The 13,755-nt window shown below is 37.5% G+C and overlaps 1 protein-coding gene across 3 annotated transcripts in view; it reads left to right on the forward strand.

Annotated features, from left to right (window-relative positions):
- aff3 (AF4/FMR2 family, member 3) overlaps positions 1 to 13,755 on the forward strand; it is a 31,655-nt gene that overhangs the window by 1,918 nt on the left and 15,982 nt on the right. For 2 of the 3 annotated variants that reach the window (XM_052142598.1, XM_052142599.1), the window contains exons 2-7: positions 4,677 to 4,754; positions 4,917 to 4,950; positions 7,808 to 7,865; positions 8,401 to 8,452; positions 11,444 to 11,481; positions 11,824 to 12,013. In XM_052142598.1, the coding sequence (XP_051998558.1) occupies positions 4,677 to 4,754; positions 4,917 to 4,950; positions 7,808 to 7,865; positions 8,401 to 8,452; positions 11,444 to 11,481; positions 11,824 to 12,013 (450 nt within the window). The remainder of the gene's footprint in view (positions 1 to 4,676; positions 4,755 to 4,916; positions 4,951 to 7,807; positions 7,866 to 8,400; positions 8,453 to 11,443; positions 11,482 to 11,823; positions 12,014 to 13,755) is intronic. The other variant, XM_052142600.1, reaches the window with a different exon arrangement.

The raw sequence follows: 13,755 nt of genomic DNA on the forward strand, positions 1-13,755 counted from the left end.
ATTATACAACTCTCTGAATACTGGATTCTTATGATGAGTCTACCGGTCATATTTGACTGCTAGTATAAATGACAGTTGTCCCAATGAATCAATTTCCTACATAGCAGTCCCAGTTTCATGACTCACATATTACTCTATGGTCTCTTTCTTCTAACATAATAATAAAAAAAAAAACTAAATCAGTATTTCATGTACATTTATTTATTTGATATGTTAGGTAGCTGTGTAATAATCAGGATACTGTCCAGTCAGCTAGTAATTATTTCAAGGTAAACCACATCAGGGTGATTGTACATCAGTTCACATCAGTACTTAGTTTGTATGCTAATGGGATATACAAATAAAATAAGGAGCTCTTAATCAGGCTGTGGACACATATTCTTTTTTTGGAGTCACTATGTTTATGCCTAACTACACTTAAGTGTTTTTTAAAAACACCAGTGACTCTCCTCATACAATAGACACTCACCCTGACACTTCAATTGCACATTAATATTGTGAGGTCATCTGATCGTCTGTATTAGCATTTCTCTTGGTATGTGTTGGATTTGTGGAATTCAGCTGAATAGATTAGAAGATATGGAATGTTTACAAATGGTATTTTGCAATTTACGTCTTATGGTTTGGATATTAAAGACACTGCTTGATCATTTATTGAATAAGGTGGAAAAGTATAGCCCTGACAAATAGTTTCATTTCTATTCAAATGAAAACCAATTCATGATTGAGGTCCATTAAGAACAGACCCAGTTACTGAGACACAACTGATATGAAATGCAGCAGTTGTAGTACTTTTGGAGGGAAACCGTTAGTCATGCAAATTCAAATCTGCAGTTTAGTCAGCGGTCCTACAACCTTCTGATTGTGCTGAAAGCTATATTAAAATATTAAATCACAATTAAATTGATTTATATTCAAGCCATTTAATGGCTAAACACATATAACATGTATGTTTGTTTGTTAGTTTGCTAGTTTTCTTCAGAGAGATAGAGTGAAAACTTTAGTACATGAGGACAGATGCACCAAAGCACATGCATGCTTTCTTGTCATTTACACGATTGATAAGATCAGATATGTTGGTCAGTATTTGTATGTTCACTTATCACTTTGCCCAATTTGGCATGAGCTGAATGTTATAGTCATTTTGCCAAAACCCAAGATTTAAGAAGCCTTGTGCATGTGCAATGGGCTGTAAGATGTGTGGGCTCATTTCAGTACAGTATGATCTTGCGTTTTTCATATCCGCCTGTATCTATGAGTCTGAAATCTGTGTAGGTCTAACAGCTCTTGCATAGATGTGCAAGTCTTCCCATGGCTGGTGTTGTGGTCTTAGTTATATTTAGAAAGAGCACAAGTGACTTTGCAAGCATGAATGTATGTGTAGGCCCTACGTACGTCTGTGAGCTTTTTCAAAACTGTTATTTAGCATCTTCATTCAACCCTGCTGAAAAGACCAGCTTAGACCAACATGGATTTCCCTTAAAAAAATACAACATGTGCTGGAAGGGAGGCTGATCATTTAAATGTAAACAATGAATGGCATTGTGCTGGATGTATCACCTCATCACAGAAATGTTTATTGGTCCTGTTTGTGGCACCTTTTAGATTTAATATAAGAGTAAATATGGTTGTTTTTATTGCGTTACAGTGTGTTGCAGACTGTACTCTTGTCTTCTCAAACCATTTAAAGAGTCTGCAGACAGAGAAGAGAGAGAAAGGGAGAGTGAGAAAGATAGAGGCAGGCAGAGGCAGTAGCAGGTTCACCTGGGAAGCCTTGTTGTTGGATGAGAGAGATGAGTCCTTAGTGACTGAAGTGGCGAGAGAGATAATGAAGCAGGTGGATGAATGGAAATGGGGAAGAACTATGCTCTGGAGGGAGGAGTGTGTGTATGAGAGGGATATTGCTACAGGGTAGGAAGAACAATCAAGAGAATTATAGCCAGAGAAAATTAGTTCTTTACCATTTTTAAGCTAATTAAAAAACAATGTCTCTGTCCAGTATACTACATGTTTATTTTCTAAAAACATCAGATTGAAAGTATGAAATTGTTCTATAGTAGATGCTCATGGTGGAATATATATTCTAGTTTTGAAGTGCAAGACCACTGTCTTTTATTGAGACTTGGCATGTGCTGTGCTTGACCCTTTGGTTTATATAAATGTAATTAACTTTTTATGCTACACTTCAAAGATTTCAACACATATAATATAATATGCATTGCCCTCTTATCTCTAAGAAATCTGGTTCATGCATGTACTAGGGATATGCATAAGTAATCGATTAGTACTCTCATATTAGTACTCTAATATTAGTACTCATTCAGATATGAATATTTGATTAGGAAAACACTACTTGAATATTGCAATTTGATTTCCCTTTGTGCCTTTGCCTGCCATGGGCAACTTTGAAACTGCTTCTCTCACCAAAATCTTGGCGCTAGTTCGCCCCAAAAGCTAAATTCTGCCAATTTTTCCCATTCTTAAAGTGATTGAATGACTTCAGAAGACTTGGAATGTTTGTTTCTTTGTGTGAGTGAAAATGTTTTTTTGTGTTCTATTTTTTTTATTTTTTATTTTTGTATTCTTCATAAGGATTTTTTTTAAACAAGTTGAAATTATATCAATAATTGATTACTTGTTTTTCCTGCATAGAGATTTACTATGCTGCCGCCTCCGTTAAATTTCGAGCCGCCTCCGGCTGTCTACAAAACTCTGGTGTCTTCATGGAAAACACTAACAAGCGTTGCACTCGGTGTATTGTCATTTGTAACTGCAAATCTCGGCAATAATAATAAACAAATTCCATTGTCGAATAGTTGCTTGATGTCATTTAACGTAACTTGAGATCATATAAAACTATAATGATGACACGTGAGATGAGAGCAGCGCTGCAGCTCGAGTGTCTGATAGAAACACAGATCACAGCTTGGCGATATATCTGTATTACTTTATTTCATCTTATATCTTTAGTTCATATAATACGGGAGTGTGCCATGTAAATAAACACAAACTCAAAAACTGTCATTCTCTGTGCGGTCAGAGCCGCTTCAACCAGTCGCGGAAGAGACACAATCTGAGCGGGAGTCGAGACCGGGAGAGATTTAAAGATCTGCCAGCTATATATATATATATATATATATATTGGTTTTGGATAGACTAGATTGACAAATGCTTATCAATAATACTCTTACGGCTAAAATTTTTAAAAAGTGTTCCCCAGTGAATAAAATGTCAATATGACTAAATGTTACTAAAATATGACAAAAACTAAAAAGGACATTTGACACAGGACTAAGACTAAATAAAAAAACAGCTGACAAAATTAACACTATTATGCAGTTGCCAGGTCATTAGGAGTGTATTAATGCGTGTGTTTAACGTCACTTTTTTGATCAGTATGGTACCACCTCCGCCTCATTTTGAGCCAGGAAACCCTGGTGAGTACTCAATCACAAAATTACTCAAAATGCACATCCCTAGTATGTACAGTGCGTATTTAATGTTGTACTATTTGTAATTAACTTAATCACACACATTATCAGAAACACCAGAACCTCCAAAAACCCACAGATACAGTGTTGTTCTTCATGTAAGTCATGAACTCTTCTCCATAATGTTAGCTCATTCAGTGCATTAGCAATGCTTCTTTAGTAACAGAATCAAAATGAAAACTTGTTAGACTCCTGCAAAACTTCTACTTAGTGACTCAGAGGACAAATTTCAGTTGCCTCCGCGTCTGAGATGGTCAGTCTGTGCATCTTATCACGTGGCACATTGAGTATGTTACCGTGGATATATATCGCATGTGGAGGCTTCATGCTATTCTCTGCAGCATCCACGCACAACTAACCACGCACCCCACCAAGAGTGAAAACCACATTATAGCGACCGTGAGGAGGTTATCCCATGTGACTCTACCCTCCCTAGCAACCAGGCCAATTTGGTTGCTCAGGAGACCTGGCTGGAGTCACTCAGCACCCCTGGATTCAAACTTGCATCGCCAGGGGTGGTAGTCAGCATCTTAACTCGCTGAGCTACCCAGGCCCCCGTAAAGCTGAAGTATATAAATAAATATTACACACATGTTCAGTGTTATGTAAGCCTTCATCGCCTAAATGAAAAACAACATGTATGAGCTGATTTGTGGTGATGAGCTATCGAGAATTTTATCTGTGGCAGCACCACTACATTTCCTGTGATTAATAATTGCAACTCTCTAAATATCTTATCATCTGCTTTTAACATTTACTTAACATTTTTGCCTTAGCATATGCTTTTATCCAAGTATATTCAATGTATGCATTTTAACAGTATAATTTTTAGCATATTTACCACATTTATTTATAAGCTGTTACTCCATTTGTTTGAATTTTTATGACATTGTTATACAGAGTTCCATTTTGAGGAATATATTCATGTCTAGATCCCTTAAAAAAAACATGGCAAATACCTAAGCTCAGAATAATAATATGAGTCAGTAGATATACATTGTAAAACTGAAGTATTGGTTCTTTCTTTCTCCCCAATTTGGAATGCCCAATTCCCAATGCAGGGACACATTGTAGGTCACATTAGCTAATGTCAGCCGATATCTCTGTCAGTTGCATTATCGTCCTCCTGCCACTCACTCTTAATGCACTTTGACTTTAAGGCTTTGTCTTCTCATCTCTCCTCAGGACATGACCCAGTCCTGGCCTTACCAGCAGGCCCCAGGTGAAGGCGGTACTCAACACTTCCTGTACTCACACTCCAAGGTAACCAAAGGGTTTATTATGGACTGAGGCAAGCACAATAAATTTGCCCAAATAGAGCACAACTTCTGTTCTGTCTCTCTGCCCCGTCTCTCTGTCTTGTGTCAAGATGCAGTTTGTGTGTTTCGATGGAGACTGATTTGATTTATTCTGTCTCTGTCACAGGAGGGAAAACAGGTCAACTTGCAACACAGGCATGGTAAACATGTAACACTCTTGTACAGGGCAGTACCTTGTGTTTGGAACTCTAGTGTGTGTGTTTGTATCAGGATTGGGTCAAATTCAGCCTAAAATTCACCGTATGAGTTGGATTTTGAATTGAATCGGTCACTAGGCTTGGGATTGATGCCTTTTTCACACACCGATAATGGGAAGATTTTCCAGATGTATATCGATATATATTGGGATTTTTTTATATATATATATATATAAAATAGTGCAAACTAGTCTTTATCTCTTCAGACATATTTCTCAACACAACTTTAATAAAGTGCTAGCAGGAGGGTAAATTCAAGGTGGTCGCCCAACAGCTGCATCAGTGTGCGTGTGTGTGTGTGAGAGCGATACATGTTATATCGCCCTCTTGTGGTCTCCCAACACTATTACGCCACACTGTTAAAGAGAGGCTTCTAATAAAATTTTAATAGCATATAAAAAAAAATTTTTGTAACAAATTTTGTTTAACATTATGAACAGATAACTTCTTAGGTGTTCTGTTTAAATGAATACTTCACCCAAAAATGTACATTTTCTTCATTTACTCACCCTCATGCCATCCCAGATGTGTATGACTTTCTTTCTTCTGCAGAACACAAAAAAAGTTTTTTAAAAGAATATCTCAGCTCTGTAGGCCCATACAATGCAAGTGAATGGCTACTAACCAAATAAATAATTAAATGATCTGAGAAGTTGAAAATATGACTCACAATCCACGGATGTGCAGTTGTTACTCAGAAATATCAGACCACTAGATGGTGCCAGTGACAAATCCGAATACAGTATTCTAGAGATCCATTTAATAAATATGTATATATATAGAGATAGATAGATATATCAAGATATCAAGATAGATAGACAGACAGACAGTTGTAGTCAGAAGTTTTCATACACCTTAGCCAAATACATTTAAACTCAGTTCTTCACAATTCCTGACATTTAATCATAGAAAACATTGCCTATCTTAGGTCAGTTAGGATCACTATTATATATTAAGAATGTAAAATGACAGAATAATAGTAGAGATAATTATTTATTTCAGCTTTTATTTATTTCATCACATTCCCATTGGGTCAGAAGTTTACATACACTTTGTCAGTATTTGGTAGCATTGCCACCCCATGCTTCACGGTTGGGATGGTGTTCTTCGGCTTGCATGCCTCACCCTTTTTCCTCCAAACATAACGATATATATATATATATATATATACAGTGGGGGAAATAAGTATTGAACGCGTCACACATTTTTTCAGTAAATACATTTCCAATGAGGCTATTGACATGAAATTTTCACCAGACTTTGGTATTAACTCAAGAAATCCACACAAAGAAATCCAAACATTAAAGTCCATAAATTAAGTTATGTGTAATAAAGAGGAATGACACCGGAAAAAAGTATTGAACACGCTAACTGAATTAGTGGAGTAGCCTTTGTTTGTAATGACAGCTTCAAGACACTTCCTGTATGAAGAAATGAATCGGCCGCAGTATTCAGGTGTGATTTTGGCCCATTCTTCTAAACATATTGTCTTTAAATCCTGAAGATTCCGGGGGGGGCCCTCTTGTGAACCTTGATCTTTAGCTCTTTCCACAAATGTTCAATTGGATTCAAATCAGGTGACTGAATGGGACATTCTGACACCTTGATATTTATTCTCTGAAACCAGTTGAGAGTTTCCTTTGCTGTATGCTTTGGATCATTGTCTGGCTGGAAGGTACACCCACATCTCATCTTCATCAGCCTGGTGGATGGCAGCAGTTTCTTCTCAAGAATCTCCCGGTAAAGGGCTCCGTTCATCGTTTCTTCAATTATATGAAGTCTGCCAGTGCAATGCGATGAAAAACAGCCCCACACCATGATGCTTCCACCTCCAAACTTCACTGTTGGTATAGTGTTTTTAGGGTGATGTGCAGTGCCATTTCTTATCCAAACATGGTGTGTAGTATGATGGCCAAAAAGTTAATTTTGCTTTCGTCTGACCAGACTACACTTTCCAAGTATTTCATAGGCTTGTCCAAATGAGTTGTAGCAAACTTTTAAACAAGCTTTGATGAGCCTTTGATGAGCCTTATGGAGACTTGCGGTGTGAGTGTGCAAAAGACACCATGGCGGTGGAGTGCATTGCTTATTGTTTTCTCTTTGACTATAGTTCCTGCTGCCTCCAAGTGTTTCTGGAGCTCTTTCCAAGTAACTATTCTTATGACTCCCTGGTCAGAAATCTTGCGAGGAGCTCCTGCACGTGGCCGGTTGATGACAGAGTGATGTTGCAGATAACGGCCCCAATGGTGCTTACTGGAAGAAGAAGTATTGAAATACATCTGTATCCGATTCCAACAATATGTTTCGCAACAATAAGGTTGCGAAGGTCTTGGGAGAGCTCTTGGCTTTTACCCATCAAGAGATGTTTCTTGTGTGACACCTTGGTAACTAAAAGCCTTTTTATAGACCATCAATTTACAAACCCAGCTGATATTAATTTGCACAGATAGGAGGTATAATTACTTTCTTACCACTTATGGATTTCAGCTTGTTCCTTGCCTTGGAGAACTGCTTTTTCTTAGTGTCTTCAATACTTTTTTCCTGTGTCATTTCACTTTATTACACATAACTTTATTTATGGACTTTAATGTTGTGAATTCTTTACATTTGCAGATTTCTTGAGTTAATACTGATGTCTGGTGAAAATATATTTACTGAAAAAAAGGTTGACGCGTTCAATACTTATTTCCCCCACTGTATTTATATTTATACTTATAAAGTTGTACTTTTATATAGCAGTGTTTTGTACAATCGTTTCTCTAATGTTGTTTTTATTTATTTATTTATTTGTCTCTCTCAGTGCGGGATGGTGCCTCTGTGAGGATGCCCTCACGCCCATACGTGGCCCCTCACAAATCGTAAGTGAAATACACATCACACCTGATCTGTCCACTGTAACCAAGCACCAGGTTGTGCCTCAGCTGCTTCTGTGAGCTTTATTACACCATAAAAAGTGTGTATAATTAGAAAGGGGTTCCTGGAATTTTACTGCTTTTGGGCCAACTGCTGTTTAAGACCGGCTTCATACGGAGGGTTAGACTCTGTTATATCTCTGCTTTCTTCAACCACTACACAAACCTTGCTGACCTCATAAACTTTACTGAGTAAGTATCTAATTACAGAGCAGGTTAGCACAGTCAGGGAGAGCCCTAGAGCACACTACCAACAAATAACAGCACTGTTTAACATTAGAGCTCTGTGTTTATTGGAGTTTTTTCTTTGAAGCTTGTAATGTGATACAATCTCATATGGCTAGCTCACACATTTAACACACACACACACACAAAGATGTACTGCAGACTGACAGACTGAATAAATCATTCTGTCAAGTGAGTGTGACATGCTCTCATGTTCAAGGGGTCCATGCTGACCGCTCTCTCTTTGCTCTCCCAGCATGGTCGCAGAAGACCTGAAGCTCAGCAGTGATGAAGATGACAGGGACGAGGTAGGACTCCTCTTAACATTATTCCAGGAATGGGTAGAAAAAGCAAATATCATCTATTGGATCTGGTTGTAGTTCTGGCTCAGATGGATATTTTCTAATCCAATTTTAGCTTTTAATACTATTCTCTGCTCACTCACACTCCCAAACACACAAAGACAATCTGGCTTATATTTGCTTTAATGACAACATGTGCTCGCACACCGTGTGACTTTTCACCGTGTGCAGTTGTAACCTTGTGTAGCTGGCAATGGCAATGACGAAGACTATGTGTAGAATCCAAGTGCAGTTTAATTACAAAACGATGATATTGCAAGAAACCCTAACTAAAGGGTTACTAGAAAATCACTTGTCTTTATATCAAACACTGCTGAAAGCTATTTGGTTCATTAAATGAAGCTTAACATTGTCTTTGTGTTTGTTTTTGAGTTGCCACAGTATGCAATAGACTGGCATGTCTGAAGGTCAATCTTAGGTCAAAAATGGCAAAAAAGAAACGGCTTTCTCTAGGAAATTGTCAGTCAATCATTGTTTGTTGAATGAAGGCTATACTATGCTTGAAATTGCCAAAAAACTGAAGATTTCATACAAAAGTGTGCACTACAGTCTTCAAAGACAAAGGACAACTGGCTCTAACAAGGACAGAAAGAGATGTGGAAGGACAGATGTACAACTAAACAAGAGATTGAGTACATCAGAGTCTCTAGTTTGAGAAATAGACGCCTCACATGTACTCCGCTGACAGCTTCATTGAATTCTACCCGCTCAACACCAGTTTCATGTACAACAGTAAAGAGAAGACTCAGAGGTGCAGGTCTTATGGGAAGAATTGCAAAGAAATAGCCCTTTTGAACCAGAAAAACAAAAAGAAAATTTTCGAGTTGGCAAAGAAACTCAAACATTGGACAGCAGATAATTGGAATAGAGTGTTATGGATCTTAACCCCATTGAGCTTTTGTGGGATCAGCTAGACTGTAAGGTGTGTGAGAAGTGCCCGACAAGACAGTCACATCTATGGCAAGTGCTACAGGAAGTGTGGGGTGAAAGGTCACCGGAGTATCTGGACAAACTGACAGCTAGAATAACAAGGATCTGCAAAGCTGTCATTGTTGCACATTGAGGATTTTTTTGATGAGAACTCTGAAGTAGTTTAAGTAATTTGTTTTTGAGATTTTAGGCAATCAGTTGAATGCCTGAATAAAAGTAACAATTTCTTTCTATAAGATATTTTAAATACAATTTTTACATTATTCCAAACTTTTGGCCACCAGTGTATTTCCGACATAATTTAGCAGCGTAAATCTAGAGAAAACATTTTATATTTAGATTTTTTGTAATTATTAAGTGTAAACTAAATAACATTATTCTTGGTGTTATATTACCCTGTGAAGTTGGCATCTTTCTCTATTTTGACTGCCATAATCCATCTCTCATATTTGTTTTTAGAGCAAATGGGAATGCAAAAAATAATATTTGCTGTGGTCTACCATTTTTAGTTTACTTCTGCATTCCAAACCTGAAAATGGGGAAAAACTACTGCAAGTTGAGACTCAACAGAAACTTTGCTTTATAGATAATATCAGCCTTAGTTCTTGGTTATCATTAGCTTTAAGTTTTTTTCAATGAAATTTAAGGTTTAAGTTTGAAAATCTCCAATTGACTAACATTGTTAAAGGTTTGCCAACAGTTTGCCAAAATCAACCATCAGGAATGACAATAAGCATTGTAATATTTAAAAAACCCATATTATGCTCATTTACTGGTTCGTAGTTTTATTTTGGGGATCTACTAGAATAGGATTACATGCTTTAATATTCAAAAAACACATAATTGTTCTCATTCTGTACATTGCTGCAGTACCTTTTTTCACACTCTGGATGAAACGCTCTGTTTTAGCTCCTATCTCTTTAAAGCCCCCCTTTCAGAAAAGCCCAATCTGCTCTGATTGGTCAGCTGGCCTAGTCTGTTGTGATTGGTCAATTAGAGCGTGTGTCGGAAATGTATCACCCCTTACCAGAACAGTTTCAGCTCCTGGGGCAGGCATTATGCAGATGTGATATATAGTGACATAGCTAAGTCACGGAGGTAATGGCTGGACTGTAAACCAGGCGTTTCAGGCAGTTCTTGTGCAGTGTTTCCTGTGGTAGATAATAACCCCCTTTTGTATGGACTCTGTGCTTTGTAACTTTGCAGACCTTTTACATGCACAAACAGCTATATTACACACTAAAGGAAAGGTAAAATCCCCAAAAGTATAATAGGGCCTCTTTAAATATTGAATCGTGAGTGTTCTACTTTCTTGTGTTTTTTGCATACTGAATTGTAGTTTTACCTTTTTTATTACATGGTTGTGGAATGTTTTTACGTATATTTAACCATCATCTGTAGCCATCTTTACAATTCAGAAATGATGTGTTGATTCACATGTACAGTCAACAGTAGATGCGTTCTGAGTGCCATTACAAAGTTTGATGCTCCATTTCATTTACACAGCACTATAGTCAAAAGTTAAGCTTACTTCATATTTTAACACCATTCTTTTGCTGCCTTTAAAGCACTGGCATTTTCTTCAGAAAATGCAAGTCTAGTTTTTGATTATGACTCTTCTCAGATCTGACTTAGCTTGTTAGTTTTACAGTAACATGTTTATAACTATCTATATAACTATCTAAATCTGTGTTTATAACTATGTGTGTGCTACTGAAATTGAAATTGAGAGGTTTGCTGAGATGGAGAACTTTGTTTGATTCAGACTGTTAAATCGAGAGCACCAGCTCCCTGTTCATGCACGTGTCCCACTCAAACCAGGACTCCAGATTTATGAGTCATAACAGGCTTAGTCATAAAAGACACCAGACTCGTGACCTTTCTTGCTTACTGCAGAACAGTGCCTGGGATCAGTGGTTCTTTTGCTTTTCTGAAGATACTAAAAATGACCATAAAGTTTAAGATTCACGTTTAAAAACTCTTTTATTTATTCATTCTGTTACACAGGAAAGTGAGCAAACAACTTCCTGGGTGGACAATGACCGGTAGGTGTGTGCTTATGTGTATTGTATTGTCTTCATTGTACTGTATGTTTGTAACTGTACCAGCTCTCATTATTGTCCACATGCATGTGAGTGTGTGTAATACATATCGAAGAGGTCAGAATATGTGGAATGTGACAGCTGGATGATAGAACAGCCTCTGTTTCTTTTGGCCTTTCAACATGTTCAACCTCCACTCATAGGCCAAGCATTTTATCAATGTTTAGTCTGCCTGCTTGTTTGTCTTTTGGAATTTTATAAATATGATAGGTGAGCTTGTTTTGCTGTCTGTATACTTGTTCAGAAGATAATTCCTATATTTTGTGCGTGTGTATTGACTGACAGCTTGTCAGGCCCACAGCGGCACACACACACACATGGCGGAAAGGTGAGACATTCTAGCTCAGGGTCTTCAGTATCAGACTCCTCCAGTGAGTGGGAAAGCAACAGCCAGCGATCACGCAGCCCAAGCCCAGGAGCGCATGTCCAGTGTGGGACACCGACCCAACAGCAGACCCTAAACTGCAGTACAGAGGTAAACTGTACATTTTTGCTTTCACATCTTATTTTGCCTTGCTCATCTACTATTTTACTCTTTCTTCCTCAGTAGTTGTTTTAAGCAGATGAGGTAAAGAGAGATGGTGGGGTTAGAGAGAGAGGAATGTAGGGGGGGTAGTGAGACTTTAGAATCTGGGTGTCATGTCAACATTTGGCATCCCAGATGAATAACTGAATAGTACATGTCTACATTCATTTTGGCACAGAAAGCAGAACATAAAACAGCACTGAAAAAAATCTTAATGATATGATAACTTTACAGGAAAATAACTAAAAGGATTTCCTGCTGTGGTGGTGTTTTGATGTTTTCACTGAAAAAAAAATTGTTTACCTAAAATATTGGCTTAATTTGGTAACATCTAAATAAGCAGGTTTTAAAGTATAAAATGTTATTCACCTGTTTATTTTATTGATTGTTGGTGTAGAAATAGTAACTAAATTGTGCCCAAGACAAAATATGACCAAAACGGCAAAATTTGCGAGTGGGGTGGCCAATGGGGTGGCCACGGCCACCCCTGGCAACCCCCTAGCTCTGCCCCTGATTGCAAGTTACCCCCTTTTTCAGTGTGGCAAAAGGAAGATTTCAACAAATGGTTAATTAAAAAAATATATATTTAAGCATAAACTAAGTAAAAAATTAGTTAATTTAATAGCTTTGCCATTTAGAAAAACTATTCAAACATAAAGTTCATACTACTCATTCATTTTAATGAAATACTTTTAATAATTTTGAATTCATACTATGTACCGGTACTAGGGATGGGCACGTTTACTAAAGGACTTGGCGAGGTACTCGGACGTGGCAGGGATGATCGATAGTAATCATGCATGATGTGACTTTTCATTTCATTCAAAATCAGTGACAATTACCGGACAAATAAACACAAACGTGTCAAAGAGGGAGCTTACTTTTAATTTTGAGATTGATTACATTGTGACTTTGAGGGGTACATTGATTATCAGAGACTTCTCATGGCAAACAAACTGATATGACGCTGCAATTATTTCGTTACAATAATCAAAACAAAGAGAGTGTAATTAACTGTGTTTTGAACACCTGTCTCTGCAAAACGTTTGCTAAATACTCTTTATTATTATTTAATGTAAGAACTTTGACTCGTTAATGGATATTATTTAATAAAAGTGAATGATTGTCACTGAATAACCTCCCTGCCCTGTGTGACGTAACACACACCTGCATCTCGACAAAATGAATGAAGATTTCTGCTTGAGTTTCCAAGTTAGATATCCGATATAAAGTGTCGCTCCGTTGCACTTCCCTCAATTGAAAGGTGGAAATTCAGACTCTCCAAGTAGAATGGAATGCTTCATGAATCACAGCAACAACAATACAGAGCATTGCGGCTTTCCTCGCACACACACACACACACACACACGTCAGGCGCGTGTGGCAGTGTACGGTAGGCGAGCGTTTCAAACAGCTAGACAAAGCGCAGTTAAATGGAACACAATGCAGCATCTTCAAAACTGAACTTCAACTTAACACGCATATTAAAAAGCAATGGTTATGGCATCTCCTGTATTTGAAAATATACTGTTCAGACAGTCACTAAAAAACTAGTGCGCACATACTAAGATTACTACGGAAACCTGAAGGAAGAACAGACATGTGCGTTGTGCACAATCTTTCAGAGTTGGGCAGCGAATCTTCACATAATGACAAAAAATGATCCATTATATTTTAATAATGCACTCTTT

This window comes from Xyrauchen texanus, chromosome 14 (assembly GCF_025860055.1).
Source record: "Xyrauchen texanus isolate HMW12.3.18 chromosome 14, RBS_HiC_50CHRs, whole genome shotgun sequence".
In the NCBI taxonomy this organism is placed as follows: domain Eukaryota; kingdom Metazoa; phylum Chordata; class Actinopteri; order Cypriniformes; family Catostomidae; genus Xyrauchen; species Xyrauchen texanus.